The sequence below is a fragment of the Pelodiscus sinensis genome, chromosome 21, assembly GCF_049634645.1.
Source record: "Pelodiscus sinensis isolate JC-2024 chromosome 21, ASM4963464v1, whole genome shotgun sequence".
Classification (NCBI taxonomy): domain Eukaryota; kingdom Metazoa; phylum Chordata; order Testudines; family Trionychidae; genus Pelodiscus; species Pelodiscus sinensis.
The window spans coordinates 25,842,685-25,859,161 of NC_134731.1; the positions used below are offsets into that span (position 1 = coordinate 25,842,685).

Sequence of the window (16,477 nt, forward strand, 5' to 3'; positions counted from 1 at the left end):
CCTTATTGATGCCAGGTTTTTTCCCCCTGTGTAAACATACCCAAGCCAGTCTCTTAACACTGATAAATTCTGTGTGCATCTGTACATCTGCATGCACATTTTGACTTACTAATACTTACATATTGTCCACAGAAAATAATGTCCAAGTAAATGTATCTCAAATCTATTTTTCAAGGGAAGGACGCGTGCTTTTATTAAAAGCTACGGCTCATATTGTGGCAAGAATCCTTATTATTAGAGTCTAATGGTGTATAGAATAACTTGGGCACACGATTTCACATCTTGTTACGCAGAGCATCACATACAGTACCCCCTCTCAGCTGGCTAGTGGTGTATGGGCTTTGCTTCTGCTCCACTTGTGTCCATTGGCAATTAGTAACTCGACATGTTCATAAGACTTTTACCTGCTGTGTGCACAGTTCCATATGCAGCTCAACACCCTCACCACCTACTGATTGCAGTGAGTGTTGATGGCACTGAACACAGGTGAGAGCAGTTGGCACCGTGCAGGGTCACTTGCTATTAGCACAGGTGATTATTCCAACGTGCATAGCATTGCGCTATGGGTGACAGGATTAACTGTCAGGTTTTCTTATTTGGTCTTTAGCCTCAGTAACCATTGCTGACTAATACTCTGTCCTCTATTTAATTTCCTTCCTGGGGCTTTGCTGTATTCAGAAATATGTGCTCATTTGCTTTTTGCCAGCATATTCTTTACCATTTTTTCCTTTATCTCATTGTTTTGCCCTTAGGGACAGCTTCCTCTTAAGCTCATCTGTATATTTGCATCCATCTTTAAGGTAACTGTGTGTTTGCGTTTCCCTTGAGTGCAGTAGAATTACACATCCTCTCCTCAGTTGTCGTGTTTTGTGTGTTATTATTGAGGACATAAAATTCCATCCTTCGTTCCTATATATAGGAGCAATTTTGTGTCAGTAGTTATGTGTGTGACACTAACATTCATTCTCTAAGGTATCTGGGGTGGGGGGTGTTCTTTGGTCATTGGTTTCCTCGCTCTTTTTTTTCTTTTGGGAAGGGCTGGAGAGGGGACTTCGTGAGTTTTAGCAGAGATGGTGCCCAGTCCAAAACCGTGGATCCAATAACCATAAAATCTGGGATTCTGAATCTGAACTTGCAGCGGTGGCTCATCTGCAATACTTAGAGCTTATGGAAGAGGAATAGCTGTTGCTAGAACTAAATATGCAGCAGACGGTTCTATCAATACCTCTACTTTCAAGTCTCTGGGACTCTGCTGTGGTGACTGATATGGACAAAGCCTTTGGTTTACATTTCAACACGCCTCATCTCCATTGGCACTTTAAAGCAGACAGCATGCATTTTGCAACAGATTCCACAGACCTGTCCACAATGTATGCTGTCCAATTTAAACAACAAAATACCATAATCTCCAATGTTTCACATTAACTATTTTTTTAAATAGTTAATCTGAGAGCAAAATCTCACTGTGCACTTCCAGCTCAAAGCACAGTTATTCTGCCTAGAATTTGACAATGGTTCCAGATGAATGATTGGAAATTAATCATGTCTCTTGAAATTCCATTTGAGACGCTCCATTATTAAGGAGACAGTTGTTTGTTTAGGAGCTCATTTATCACTGTAAAATAAATAGATGAATCAAGCTTGGGACACCTCCTACTGCAAGCATGAAAGGTTTTGAAAAGATTCTTCAGTTGTACTGGGAAGGAATTGAAGAAAAAGGCTGATTCAGAACTTTCATTGGCAGTTGGGTTATGATACATGGGACTGGTTTCAGTTTTGAAAAAAGAAAGTCTTGATCTAGGTAATAGTCCTTTCTATTTGAATGTACAGTAAAGAAGTCACAGACAGGTTCACTGAAGTCAAAGGAAATTTGGACCTCTGATGACTTAGGTTAGAAGATCAGGCTCTATCAGAAAATCAAGCTCAGGAGAAACCCTATATCAGCACCCATAAGGGCTAGAGCGATCTAATAAAGTACAGAAGTTCACTGCTTGCCCCCATGATATCCAAAACCTGTTTAGCTTGAAAAACAGCATATGCACAGTCTCCCGATAAGGCCATGACTGTGACTCATCTACATTGAGAATTTATCCTGATTCCAGCCATCTTTAGCCATTTAGCTCCATTTTATCTTCCCCAGGTTTCAAGCAAGCATAATCTCCATCTGTGCAAATCGAGGGTTCTCTTGCCTACACTTATTTTGCACTGATAGAGGTAGTTCCAGGAATCTCTGGCCAGCCATTGAAGTAAGATGGATTACTAGTGCAGACAATTCTTGGGTTTCGGAATGAATAACCCAGCCTGGTGCAAATGAAAGCTGTGAATGATCCCTGATGACTTGACCTCAGAGGTGCAACAAACTGTTCATAATATAGATGCTGCCATTGTTGTCAAGCAATTTTTCTTTAAATACATTGGACCAAATTCTCTTCTCAGATACCCAGGCATAACGGCTGGTCGCATCATTCTCATTGATGTTCTGCCTTCATTCCCAGAGAAGTCAATGGAAGTTCCAAGTGCATAAATGAGGACAGATACTGGGTCCATAGTGATTGCATAAATGACATTAGGAAAGATTTCTTATCCATTCCCAGGACAGAGCATGAGTGAGCCATATCTGAATGTGGGACAAGGAAGGAGTCAAATATTGATTTGTTGCTTCTTTGCCCTAATTTTACTATCTGTTATGTTGTGATGTTTGTGCCATTACTGTACAAAAATTGCTATACACAGGCCATGTGTTGTTACTACTAACAACAATGGTCTCAACAGTGCAGCGTGTTGGATTACCACACAGAGCAAGTTCATTAGCCTGCTATTAATAAAAGTAACATGGATACAAAGTAACACCTTAAGAATAATTATTGAATGGAGACTTGCATTTAGCCTTTGCCTTCTCAGCAGGAACTCACTTCTCCTGTGTGGCAGCACAGACCGTACACCCCTTACTGCGTGATCCCTCCAGCTGTCTGGAGAACATTCATGTAGTTGATATTCAGTGTTGTATGAATGCTATGTCAATTTATGCTGTATTGCACCCATTCTACTTCCTGCAGATCACATTGCCTTTAATGCTAAAACAAGGTGTCCAGACAGGTATCAGCTACTGAGAATTTCAGGGAAACATTTAATCTGATTCATCAAATCGCAGAGACTAGCAAACAGAACAAAATGACAGCAGGCTCTAAATAACTCGTGAGACACCATCTGCTGCTGAATTATGCTTGCCGTTATCCCACTGCACAGACTTGCTTGCGTTTTATTTGATAATGAAAACTCCTTTCCTGTTCACGGTAATAAATCATTTAAAGAGGGTGATGACAAGCCCTGAATTAACTTGGATCAGCCTCTGAAGACAGATCTATTACTCAGCATCTTGGAGTCAGGCCTGAAAGTACATTGGGAAATGATCAGTTGTCTATGTTCAAGGTCAGGTTTATCACATGGGCTGGGATGGTGCACTTAGAAATGGAATTATACTTAATGGTAACTTTTTTTTCTGTTCACTGTATAAAGTACAGCTCAGGCATAAGTGTTCTTCTGACACAGCTACAAACTAAATGATAAGGTGTGATGTCCAAAAAAAATTCACCTTACCATTTTAAGAGTTAATTAGCCTTGCTACCTTTCTAGGCTATGTCTGCAGAGTTAACTCAGGTTACCTACACTTTAGTTACTTCCTCTCAAGTTAGCCTAGCTTGGATAAGAACAGACATACTGTTAAATAACACTCAAGCCACACAGTATGACTGTGTTAGAAGCACAGTGTTCACATTAGTACTTGAAAGGTTTTGCTAACTTGTCTTAACCACTTACTAGGCTTATCAACTCCTCTGACAGTGTAAGGTGCATTTCCAGTAACAGGATGTGTTTAGTATGGCTCTACCAGTATTCCTTTCCCAGCAAACCTTTCTAGTGTAGACAAGGCCTTGAAAGTACCACCACACTCTAGTTAAGAGCATTTGAGTGTGGATGAGACTCAAGTAGGGGTAACATTGAAGATGGTTTTGCAGTGGAGACAATTGTCACTCTTTTCAATTAGCAAGAGGGGAAGTTGAAATTTAGGAGCATTCTGAAAAGGCTGAAGACTTTGGGAATTAAGACAAATATAAGTAAGTTATCTTCATTTTGTTTTAGTGACTAATACTCTGACATGTGCCGAGTACATTTGCTCAGGCTTTTTCAAAGAATTATCAATTTATCAGAAAATAGAAACAAAATTTGTGGTAAATTTTTTCAGTTGTCAGAAACAATTTTGGTTTTTGGTAAAAAAAATGTTCAGTTTTTGGTGTAGTTTTCAGTAAATATTTTCAGTCTTTGGATTTCAAAACCATTTTTATCAAAACCCTATTTTTTTCTCAAACATTTTCTACTTTGGGTTTTTCTTGGAAAAACTGAAAAAGGGGGGAAACTGCCTTTTTTATATAATTGGCATTTTAATCAGTTCTGAGTTCTAATTCTATTAATATTAATTATAATGTCTATTGCAGTAACTCCCAAAGAACTCAGGAAGGATCGTGGCCCTGTTGTGTCAGATGCTGTACAGACACACAGGAAGATGTGATTCCCACTTCAAAGAATGTACAACAGCCACTGCAACACAGCTGTTGGCTACATTTTTATTTGCCTTCGGGGAACATAGCTGCCATTTGCAGTTCAACTTTGGAAAAAGGGTTGCAGATATCAAACCATAAAATCAGTGAAGCAAGTAGATTTTAAAAATATAAACCAAATAAACTCATAAAAATTGCTGCCTTTCTGTATGTCTGTTTCTGAGAACCAAGTCTCTTGTATTGGTGTAATATAATGGAGTTGAGAATGCATTTTAACAAACTAGGGAGTTGTAGCCTCATGATACAAAGTCTTTTAATACTTAGAGTGATCAGTGCACTGATGTTGATGCATTTATCTCTATGGCAGTTTAATGGTTATATGATATACTTTTTAGGGGAATACAGTTTGTTTGAATGTCATGCTTCATATAATTATTGTTATTGGTTTGACTTGCCTATTGGAGAAAACTTATACCTGCTCAATTTCTCTAAATGTCTGTTTCTAATTATTTCCTTCCCTTCATTGATTCATGTAGAAAGCAAGCAAGCCGAGAAGGAGTAAAGGACCCTGAACTCCCTGATGTCTGTGAAGATGAGGCTACTTCCTGAGGCCATCTGCATGTCCTGGACTGGGTTATTTACTGCTGTTGTAAACATTGTGTTGTGTCGCACACATACTGCTCTCATGAGCCAAAGTTCTGTGACCTGAAAATGAAAAGAAGAAACAAGCAACAACAACAAACTGCGAGTTCTTTGGAAGTGGCTTACTCATGAAAGCTATGTTATGTTACCGATTGGCTTCATTCAACACATAAGACGTTTCTCTGTGTGTATGTAACATGTGCCTCACTCGCTATTTGTGCTTCAGCCTAAGTTGTGTGGTCATTATAGTCTGGTATCTTGACCAATGAATGTGGTTTTTTTTATTTTTCTTTCAGAGGACCAAACTTTATTTAATAGGGCACTTGCCATCAGGATGTATTCCAGCTTTTTGCATTCTGTATTCAAAGTACCAAGAAAAAAGATATGCAGTAGCTTGGTCTCCTTTCTTACGTTAACTTTGTTTATTACTCAATTAAGCATTTAATTTTACTGAGACAGTCTTACTTCTGCTGAAGTCAATGGCAAAATTCCTGTTGACTTCTATTGAAGTAGAATGAGATGTTCCACTGTGTAATTCTTTATGCTTTTCAATTTTTCTAATTTTTGCATTATATAGCTCCCGTTAACATACAGGACCACATTACATTGAAGTCTTTTTAGTTTTATATTGGAAATATACAGTATTCCCACAATCTGCATTGAACTTTTGAGTGTCCCTAAACTGTTAAAGGCTCTGATATTCATCTGAACATGATGGTTTATGAACCAAGAGCATTTGCTTATAGTGTGCTGTTCACTGTAGATGTCTGGGATTTGGTCCAATTGCATGCCAATGTTTGGACAGGAAATGTATTTACAGATCTGAAAGCACGAGACAATGGATTTTGTCATTTAAGTCAATCTGATTCTCCTTTACCATCACCTCCCAACCCTCTACCCCCATAAGAGAGAGACAATATATATATATTTGATTATACATTGAGGTTTTTTTACCTAGCTATTGTTGTGAATGCCCTGAAATAGGACATCTTCCTGGAAGATAGTATGTTAGTAGCTGATTCTTAGAGGATAAACAAGAGAACCAGAAGAGCTACAGGACAGAAGTTTCTAAATTAAACTCAGTCATATACCATTTCAATACTTCAGATTTTATGCACTTGGTCCTCTGTTGTATCATGCTGCTGTAATATTCCCAATCTGGTTTTAATAATATTCATGAATCTTCAGTGTTGTCGAATTAGTTGGTGAGAGATTTGAGTTTGTTTGGAATTCCCAGTCAACCATGGAGGCTGAAGCTACTACAAAAGTAATTATAGGTTATATTTACTGCAGTGCCACAGGGGGGAGAGAATAGCTGCCAGTAGCAGTTCTGAGACTAGATGTCATGTTGCATAGCTATACATTTGGATTAATTCATTCACTTCAGTGCAGTTACTTCAGATTTGCATTGAGTTTGCTCTGTTTTGTCTTTCAGGCAAGTACAAAGATGTGGACACACCTTTGTTTAGCTTTGTCAACAAAAAGGGCAAATAAAGTTAAAAGGCAGGAGTATTTCCCTTTATTATGTATTTAAGTGCAAGTTATAGGGGTTTTCTGTGAGGAAGGCAGCTAGAATATACATTTTTAGAGAGAAAGGTGGTAAATTAAGGCCAGTCAGAATGAAGAGAGAAGGGCTTTTTTTGGACTTTCAGACCGTGAATGAGATATTATTACCCATTTTATCTTACCTCTAGTTTACTCCCCTTCTCATTTTACGTAGAATCGTAAGTTTGTAAGAGCCGAAGGAGCCATTTTGATCATTTAATCTGACCTCCTGGAGAACAAAAGCCATAGAATATCGCCTCCTGTCTTCACCGTATCCCTTTGATGGTTACATATGTTAATGAGCATCTCTGCTAACCTCATTCTATCAGTGAGAGGTGTTATAGTTATTTTTCATCATATAGAAGTATTGTTTTGAAAAATGCAGATTCATTGCTGCAAGAGAGAGGTAGAGACTGTCTAGTACCCTTTATGCCTATGGTCTAGTCGAAGAGCAGAGGATGAGGGGTGAGGAAATCAGAATTGTCATCTGCATTCTGACAATGACTCACAGTGTGATGTTGTGTGAGTCACGTAATTTCTCTGTGCCTCTATTTATCCCTCTGTAAAAGGGGGATAATATTCCCAACCACATGGGGGGGGGTGAGTTTTAATCAAAGTTTGCATAATGTTTTAGTAACAAAATGTAATTTATTATATTTATGTGAGAATAGTAACCGTAAAAGCAGGTGTCTAAAACCAGGATAGTCTAAAACCAGGGGTTATTATTGTGAGGTTTTGTTGTTGTAAAAGGAATGGTTTTGATGGAAGACTATTGATTTTTTTATCAGATCAGGCAGAAAGTCTGACAGAGAAGAACTTGCTGACTACAATATCATGGAATATTATTTCTCAGTAGGGGTATTCTCCTTCAGTTCACCTGGGCTTTATCCAACTATGTCTAGACTTCACACCTTTTTCGACAGAGGCTTTGTCGACATATACTGTCGACACAGCCTCTGTCGAAAGAGAGCGTCTAGACTACGATCAGTATTGTCGAAAAAGCAAGCCACTTTTTTGAAAGAGTCTAGACGCTCTTTCAAAAAAGCGCAGTTTCCATGCAATAGCGCCTTTTTCAAGGGTACTTTCGAAAAAAGGCATTATTCCTCGTAAAATGAGGTTTACTGATGTCGACAAAACTGCCGCGTTCTGTCGACTTACTGTCAACAGAACACGGTAGTAGTGTAGCTGCAGGTATAGTTTTGTCAAAAAAAGCCTACTTTTGTTTAAAAAAAAAAATCCTGTAGTCTAGACACATCCTCCTTGTCTATATTCAAAGTTACACGAGTTTTAACTGAGGTGTGACTTTAAACCATTTAGTTATACTGGTGCTAAAAACTTTAGTAGGCACTCAGAATTCAATTTTATACTTAGTTTACATTGATAAACTTTATAAGGAAGTTTAACTGATACAACTCAGAATATAGTGTATGACACCTATCGGCAGATTATTTCTAAAACCATTTAATTTATATTTCAGTAACACTCCATTTTGAAATTCTGGAGAGGAGATATTTCAAAGGACTTCAGTAGAGTTAGGCACTCAGTCTCCAAAGGGATTTGGGAGCCTAACTCCTGTAAGAATCCTTTGAAAATCCCAGCCTCGATGAATAAATCAAATCTAAAGCACAATATATTTTTTAAAAGCATGAACTATTTATTTAGCCATAGGGCACTGTGTTTGATAGTCTTTTAAGCTCTTAAATTCTCCCCCAAATAAATTTTAGAAAATGTTCAATGTTCCTTGGGAGGGAGGCCACACAATAAACCTATTTTTTCCAATCCAGACACAGTGAATTCTACTTCAGAGACTTTGTCATCTCTGGCATTCAGGCCAAGATTTCTTTTTCTTTAGATGGCAAGAAATCATCCTAATTCCATCACCCAATGCAGACGCAAAATCTGCACACAGTTCCAAACGTGGAAATTATGCAAACATCAAAAGAAGTCTAATCATTTTTCTGCATGTCTAAAGGGAATGTTGTGAAATGACATTCCACTTCTGTCACGCGATCAGAGAGACGTGTACCGTGTTTGCAGCAATGTTAGTATAGCTTGGAGCAATAGCGCCTTTCTATTATGGGACAGGAGCAAATTAGAATAATAGAATCTTAGGGCTGGAAGAGACCTCAGGAGGTTGAGTCCAGCCGCCTGCCCAAAGCAGGACCAATCCCAACTAAATCAACCCAGCCAGGGCTCAGTCCAGCTAGGGCTTTGTCAAGCCAAGACTGGATGAAGAATAAAGGATAAATTAAGGTTAAAGAATGTTTTAAAATTACTCTTTCATCTCTGACAATCCAGTCCTACCCAGAATGGAGGAAAATCTTTTTCTTGACATGGATATCAGGCATTGGGATGATCTGCGGAGGAAGGAATACGTTTTGTATTCAAAATCTTCCACCGCTATTAAGCCATGTCCACACTAGCAAACTATTTTGAAATTACTGAATTCGACTTAAGAGCTCCCGATTTAACAAATTTGAACTAGTGTGTCCTCACTATGAGGAAGCCTCAAAATTAGTCTGAGGCAGGCTCCATTAATGTGGATGCACTACCTTGGACTTAGAGCCCCAGGAAGCACTCTGTAGGAGACCTCCTGGACGCCAATAGATTCGAATTAGCAGCACCGGAGCATCCACACTACTGTTATTTTGAAATTACTATTTAGGAAGTAGCATTACTCCTCATGAAAAGCAGGAGTACAGCGTTTGAATTCTGCAACCTGTTATTTTGAAATAACAGACTTGGTAGTGTGGATGCACCGCTTGTAAATTCAACCTTGGGGAGGTTATTTCGAAATAAAGTCCTAGTGTAGGCCAGAGCCTATATACTAGACAACACAATTTCTGCTGCAAGTGTGTCCTTCAAAGAAGGGTTTCTGACTTCATCAAAATGTGTGTACTCAAGTTCGCATCTGTCAGAAATACTTCTAACAGTTGTTTGTAAAACAAATCATATTTATCACTTCTTATAATTTAGTCCAAGTTGTAATTAAGTTATGTGTCTAATTTGAAAAGCCTTTAAAGAAATCTCTTGTGGAGAAATAACACACTTTTTTTATCGGTATGAAGTATGTGTTATAAATTATTAATAGATCTCAGCTTGAAAAATAACACTTGATAGAGTTTGTCAAGTCTGTTAGCAAGGGCAGCAATAGTAGAGATCTTTATCACTTTGGGTGGGAGTATTTCAATATGAATGTGACACTTAAATTCCTGTTGTTTTCAGATGCTTGTAGAGTCTGAGTAAATGCACATACAGTGACTCTTAATGTTTGTAACACCATCTCACCTTCCTCCCTGCCCCCATGTGCACGTGTATATCTGCTTTTGTGCTATGGCTTCCTGCCAATTTTCTGTGATAAAGAATAATATGTATTTGCTGGGTAATTGTGTCATATCTGCATGATTCTGCTTTTGAGCAGCAAAGGTATATAAAGACACCAAGCAAATCAGCCATGTTAGATATTTGCCAGTTGTCTTTGGGAGACTTTGACAATGCAAAATAAGGAAACAAGTTTACAGTAAAGTCTTTCCTGTTTGAATCATGTAGCCAGCTCTTATAATTGTTATTCATAAGATAATTGTGTACATGCATCAGTAATCATGATATTTGATTTTCCTAGGATTTTGTTCAGTGCCTTGGCATGTGTGAAAAAACCTATAAAACAGGATTTTAGGGGGGGGTTAATTACAAATCAGGAGCCACAAAGATCTCTGTAAGGCCCACCTATTTATTTACTCTATTATAATATTATTTCCCATAATAACATATAAAGCATAAATTGAAAAGTGGCTAACATTAATGGCATGTTCACAAATTTCCTTTTCCTTCCACTCCTTTGATGATAACAGTTTTGCATCTTGTTTGAGTTCCTTCTGACAAGACACTCACTTTTTGGTTTTTCACTTTACTTGTAATTGCCAGTGGGTTGCATGCCAGAGCAGTCCTTTGAGTTTCAAATATGTCAGGCAAATTAGAGGTCATTGTTTTTGTGTTAAGAGGAGAGGGGATGCTAGCTTGATTCATTTTATTTGCAAATTGGATGCAATTGAAAAGATTCTTATTAAGGTTTTAATACTCTTGCTCAAATTGAAGACAATGGATCTTTTGCCACTAACTTAGTCCGAGTGAGATCAGGGTCGTCCTAAGTCAATAATGAGAGGCTCTGGTAATTATGAAAGGAAAGCAGCTTTAGAAACAACTCATTCTGTGCTGCTTGTTGCAGCTGTTATATCTGTCTGTCAGCAGGGGTTTGTAGCAAAGCATAAGTTCTGATGTCAAATTCTGCTCCTCTTTGGGGACAGCGTAAGTGAACATGGTATCCATAAGACCCCTTGACCTGCTTACGTTTCCAGAAACAAGGACACAGAGAGACTGTGAGGACTTTCCTTTAGTTACTATGTATGATAAACCGGTGCCATATTGGTTGCAATGGATTTCATGAAGGAATTTCACTGCTCCATGGATCATGATGTCAAAGCAAAAATGTTGTAAAGAAATCTACCTCCTTTGATGGGCAGTTGCAATCTTGTTATATTTATTTCAGGAAACTATGGACTGTGAGTCAAGTTAAAATTCAAGACATTGGGGGGAAATCCCCTTACAGCAAGGGTTTCTAGGCCTTTAGCTGCTGCAGCTGAACAGGGACTAGGTTAAGTTCAGAGATGTGCAGTTGTGAAATAGATTATGTTCAACAACATAAGCATGAGGGCTGTAGCAAATGGACCCCTTAAAGCCCACACTTTGTTCTTTGTAACACTGGGTTCTTTGTAACCTGTCGGGCACCTGCTATAGCAGGAGGAGTTCACGGTATGCAAGTTCAAGTGCCACTACTTTATTTTAAATTAAAATATGAGTTCTACATGAAATCAACATACATATCTTTCTGTTGAGTTTCTAGCATGCTAAGCAGTTTCACTGCATGCTTCCAATTCTAAGCTAATATTCTTTTGACAAATAAAACTCCGATGATAACTTGGCCTTTTTTGAGCCCCATCTTGTAGGGTGCTGAGTGCTCACTGGTGGAAATTAAATGTGTTGGTTTTGCATATGCATTATGTGCATATGTGACTGTGCACTGTAATTCATAGACAAGACCATTTACATATGAGGTTATGATGAGTCTATACATGGTCTACTATGAGTTTTAATATTTGGATGTACATGACCTATTTCTGTTCCACATGGACCTCTTAGGAGATTTGGCGTGCCCTCAACACCCATTGAGTTCAGTGGGAGTTCACATGATTCAGCACATTGGCTCTACGAAAGGATTTAATGATGCAATAACAAATAATCCTGTATTTATCTTAGTCCTAGAGCCTTCCAGAATAAATAAAATGAGATATAAATTAAATTGGGAATTCAGAAGAAAATGTTCTGACAAATGTTTTTTTAAAAGTGCACTCCATCTTGAAATCTCTGCATAACAAAGAGAATGCTGTTACCACTGCATTCTTTACTTAGGCAAATTGGTACTGTAGGTAGGAAGCAAATTACCTCCAGATCAGAAAATGTGCCATACAACAGAGTCTTAATATGAGAGGCGAGGGCATGGTATAGTTCTTTGTCAGACAAAATGAACTATAGTGCAACTAAGGGTGTGTCTAGACTACCTAGTTTTGTCGACAAAGGTGGACTTTTGTCGACAAAACTATACCAACGTCTACACTACCGCTGAGTTCTGTCGACATAACGTTGACAGAACTCAGCAGTTTTGTTAACGCTGGTATACCACATTTTACGAGGCATAACACCTTCTGTCGACAGAAATCTGTCGACAGAAGGTGTTATTGCCTGTAACATTGCGTCCAGACTACGGAGTTCTGTCGACAAAGCAGCTTGCTTTGTCGACAGAACTCAATGTGTCTGGACGCTCTTTGTCGACGGAAGTTTTGTCGACAGTATCTGTTGACAAAACTTCCGTCGACAAAACGCGGTAGTCTAGACGAAGAAAAGTCCCCATAACATATTCATTACTTCACCAGCCAACTCAAAGTAAGGTTAGGCATTCTGCAGTCCTGGAAAAAAAGGCAAAACTCCCAGGAACTTCAAACGAGTACCTAAACTAAAATATGTCTTGAAATTTGTTTTCTTGTATTTTGTAATAAATTGCAATGTGAGTTCCTTTACAGTCTCAATATATGTGCCATCTCCTCTCAGGATTAGTCCAGGAGGATCTAACAAAGCTGTATTCACATTGTTCACAAATATCCATCACCCAGTAAAAGTCATAAATAAATAAATGAAGCTACTCCCTCACATTTGTCCCCAGCATCAGCAAGGCAAAGAGCTGCATAGAAAATGTGCAAAAAATAAAAGGTCTTTTCAGCATGATCTCAAGTCTCCAGGAGCCAGCTGTGTATATGATGGATCATTTGTTGCATGATTGTAAATTAAACTTTAGTGTCATGGCTAGAGAGATCTTTTCAAGACATGTACAGCAAAGAATGTTACTTATATCTCCAGTTCAGCTAAGGTTCCATCCAGCAAGATACTGAGCATTTTGTGTAGTGAAATCAGTTGGGCTACTGACATATTTAAGCATGAGCTTAAGTTATTTCCAGGATCTGGGTCAGAGTCCTCCATACCATGCAGAAGCAAACCTCTAGCTCTTTGCTGCATGCTGATCAGGTGTAATGTAGTAGGTCCTGATCCTTGATACTAATGCAAAATGTTTTAATGATTTGAGAGTCTCAGAGGGATAGCTGTGTTAGTCTGTAACCTTAAAAACAAGTGGTGCTGTGGTGCCTTAGAGACCAACAAAAATACACTACACTTGATACTATTTATTATTGTTGTTAGACTCTAAGGTGCCACAACACTATTTGTTTCTTAGTGATTTGATACAAGGAAACAGGAGGAAAGAAAGAATTGTCTCTCCATATACAGGGCATCTAGATAGTAGTCTAAATGAAAACTGGGAAAGTGGAATTGCTAGAGCTTGTGTGCAGTTTATTATATTCTAATGGAAAAAAATACAATATTTCAGATTTGTACAGCATTTCTGGGAGGCAACTAGTGAATTTTTGTACAGTGCATTGAGTTACCTGAGATTCTCCTTTTCATGTGAAAACATTTACAAAATGGTCCTGTGATCAAAAAAGGAAAACATTTTCTTTCCTGGGCCAGTGCACTGTAGAAAACATAGTAGGTTTGCTTCATTCAGAACTCTGGATGTACTGGAGTGGGGGGAAAGTCAGGAACTAGCAGTTTATCCCTAGCTTTTCATGCAAGAATAACCATCTCTGAATCAAAGTCACTTAAGCTTAGTGTTTCTTCAAGCTGAGGCATGCACCTTCATTCAACATCTCTTCTCCATAAAGTGTTTCCAACACTAAAATTTCAAAAAGAATGATAAAAGCTAAATGAATTGTAATATTCAGAGACAATGCTGATACTGTGTGCCGTAATTTTGCTGCTGTGTACCTGATTTCTATGCCTGTTCTGTGTTGGTATTGACATCTGTTGTGCTGTTTGGTGTGAGGTATAGCAATCTGTATTGTACTCTTCTATAACTGAAGCATGATGTATATGTGTTCTGTATTGTAATGGCACATGGCCATTGCAGTGTAAATATGTACTATTAAGAGAGGCTATTTTTTGCATGCTTTTATACTCTGGAACTGAAAGGAAAATGACAATAAAGTCCATAGAAACGACTAGTGGTGATGTAGTGCTTGAAGTACAAATGATTTTAAATATGTTTATTTAAGCATTGAGGCTGAAATGTACCCCAATGCACAGAATTCATACTAAACCCTGCTCTTCAGTTGGGGCTTGTGCATGAAAGGTGCTGAGCATTCCAGCCTCAGCTGTTAAAACAGAGCCACGCAGAAGCTAATTTTCATGAGGGCTATATCAGGTCATATTCATCCTCTCCATCTGGAAGCAATGCAAGAATCTGCCAAAACTGGCCAGTATGTGCATAATGAAGAGATTACTGGGAAACGGTCATCTTGCACGAAGGATTTTCAGCTCTGGTGTTTCATGAGAACATTAGGGGTGTGTCTAAACTACATGACTCCATCAATGGTGCCATGTAGATTAAGCTGATCGGCAAAGGGAAATGAAGCCGTGATTTAAATAATCGCGGCTTCATTTAAATTTAAATGGCTGCCGCGCTGAGCCAACAAACAGCTGATCAGCTGTTTGTCGGCTCAGCGCGCTTGTCTGGACGCTCCCGTGCCAACCTGAAAGCCCTTTATCGACCTCCCCGTTATGCCTTGTAGGATGAGGTTTACTGGGGAGGTCGATAAAGGGCTTTCATGTCAGCAGGGGAGCGTCCAGACTGCCCCGATCTGCCAACAAACAACTGATCAGCAGAGCGGGGCAGCCATTTAAATTTAAATAAAGCCACGATTATTTAAATCACGGCTTCATTTCCCTTTGCCGAACAAACAAATCTACATGGCTCCGTTGATGGAGCCATGTAGTTTAGACGTACCCTAGATGGGCAAGAGGCAGTGAGCCCAGAGGGTTCCCACAAGACAATCCCCTTCAGTAAGCTGTCAGTAACTCTGTCACCTCCCTTGTATGGCTATCACCTTTGCACTATTATAAGTAAGCTAAGGACACCTTTATCAATGCCTGCACTATTATTTGTCTTGTCTCCTTCACGGTTGGTCTTTCCCGCATATTAGGTGAGGCAAAAGATGTACATAGTCCTGAGACAGTCTCGCCTCAAGTCTCAGTCACATCCCTGACCATTGTGAACATTGTTTAAATACAAACCCGTAAGGTTATCCTGCCTTTAATGATGTTGTTTCCTAAGGAATGTGCACATATTTAAAAAAAATAGCAGCTGCCTCCTAGTGAAGTATTAATATTACCAGTGATGTGATAGGCAATGCACATCATAACCAGACATTTGAGAAGCAATATCAATCAGCATGAATTTTTTTTAACTAGCATGCAAAGGGTTAGAGCAGTGGGAAGATATTTAAAAGAGTGACGCTTCCAGCTGTCTCCTCCTAGTATCTTTCTCCTTATGCAAGAAAGAAATTTCTCTCAAGTCCAAATATTACAATACCTAAAAACCCCTGGAGAGACTTCTAATTTGTCACCTGTCATGTATATTTTTGTTTGTATGAACAAAGATGAAATACTGTTAACTTCCTAAAGCTCATTTTACAACTATCCCTGGGCATAAAACTTTGTATCATCATGCAATTTTATAGGGGGTTTTTTGGATCCACAAACTGACTAGACTACGTTTTCTACCCATGCAGACAAAAACTAAGGGCTTAGTCCTCAGCTGATACAGATTTATGTAGCTACTTCGATTTTCTCAAGGAAATGGGAGGTCATTGCATCAGTTGAAACTAGACTACAAAACATCTCTCACAGTATGTATCATCTGAGAATTGAAATGAGGTAATCCGGCACTAAGGTAGACAGTTCCAGAAATTCAAACCAATAGAAAAGAACTTTGCTCAAAAAATAGTGTGACTGAAGAAGGCTACGTCTACATTGGCATGATCTTGCGCAAATACTCTTTAACGCAAGAGTTCTTGCATTAAAGTATTTGCGCAAGAGAGTGTCTACACTGTCATGGGCCTTTGCATAAGAGATGTACTTTTGCACAAGAGCATCTGTGCCAGTGTAGACGCTCTCTTGTGCAAGAAAGCTCCGATGGCCATTTTAACCATTGGGCTTTCTTGCGCAAGAGAAATTCATGTTGCCTGTCTACACTGGCCTCTTGCACAAGAACAGTTGCACAAGAGGGCTTATTCCTG

General features: G+C 38.8%; 1 protein-coding gene across 4 annotated transcripts in view; it reads left to right on the plus strand.

Moving 5' to 3' along the window:
* The window catches only part of CAMKK1 (calcium/calmodulin dependent protein kinase kinase 1), a 207,420-nt gene extending 193,019 nt beyond the window's left edge, over positions 1 to 14,401 (plus strand). For 2 of the 4 annotated variants that reach the window (XM_006136070.4, XM_014580049.3), the window contains exon 16: positions 5,090 to 14,401. In XM_006136070.4, the coding sequence (XP_006136132.1) occupies positions 5,090 to 5,162 (73 nt within the window). In that variant the 3' untranslated portion in view covers positions 5,163 to 14,401. The other 2 variants (XM_075904382.1, XM_075904381.1) reach the window with 2 other exon arrangements.
* The last annotated feature ends 2,076 nt before the right edge of the window (positions 14,402 to 16,477 follow it).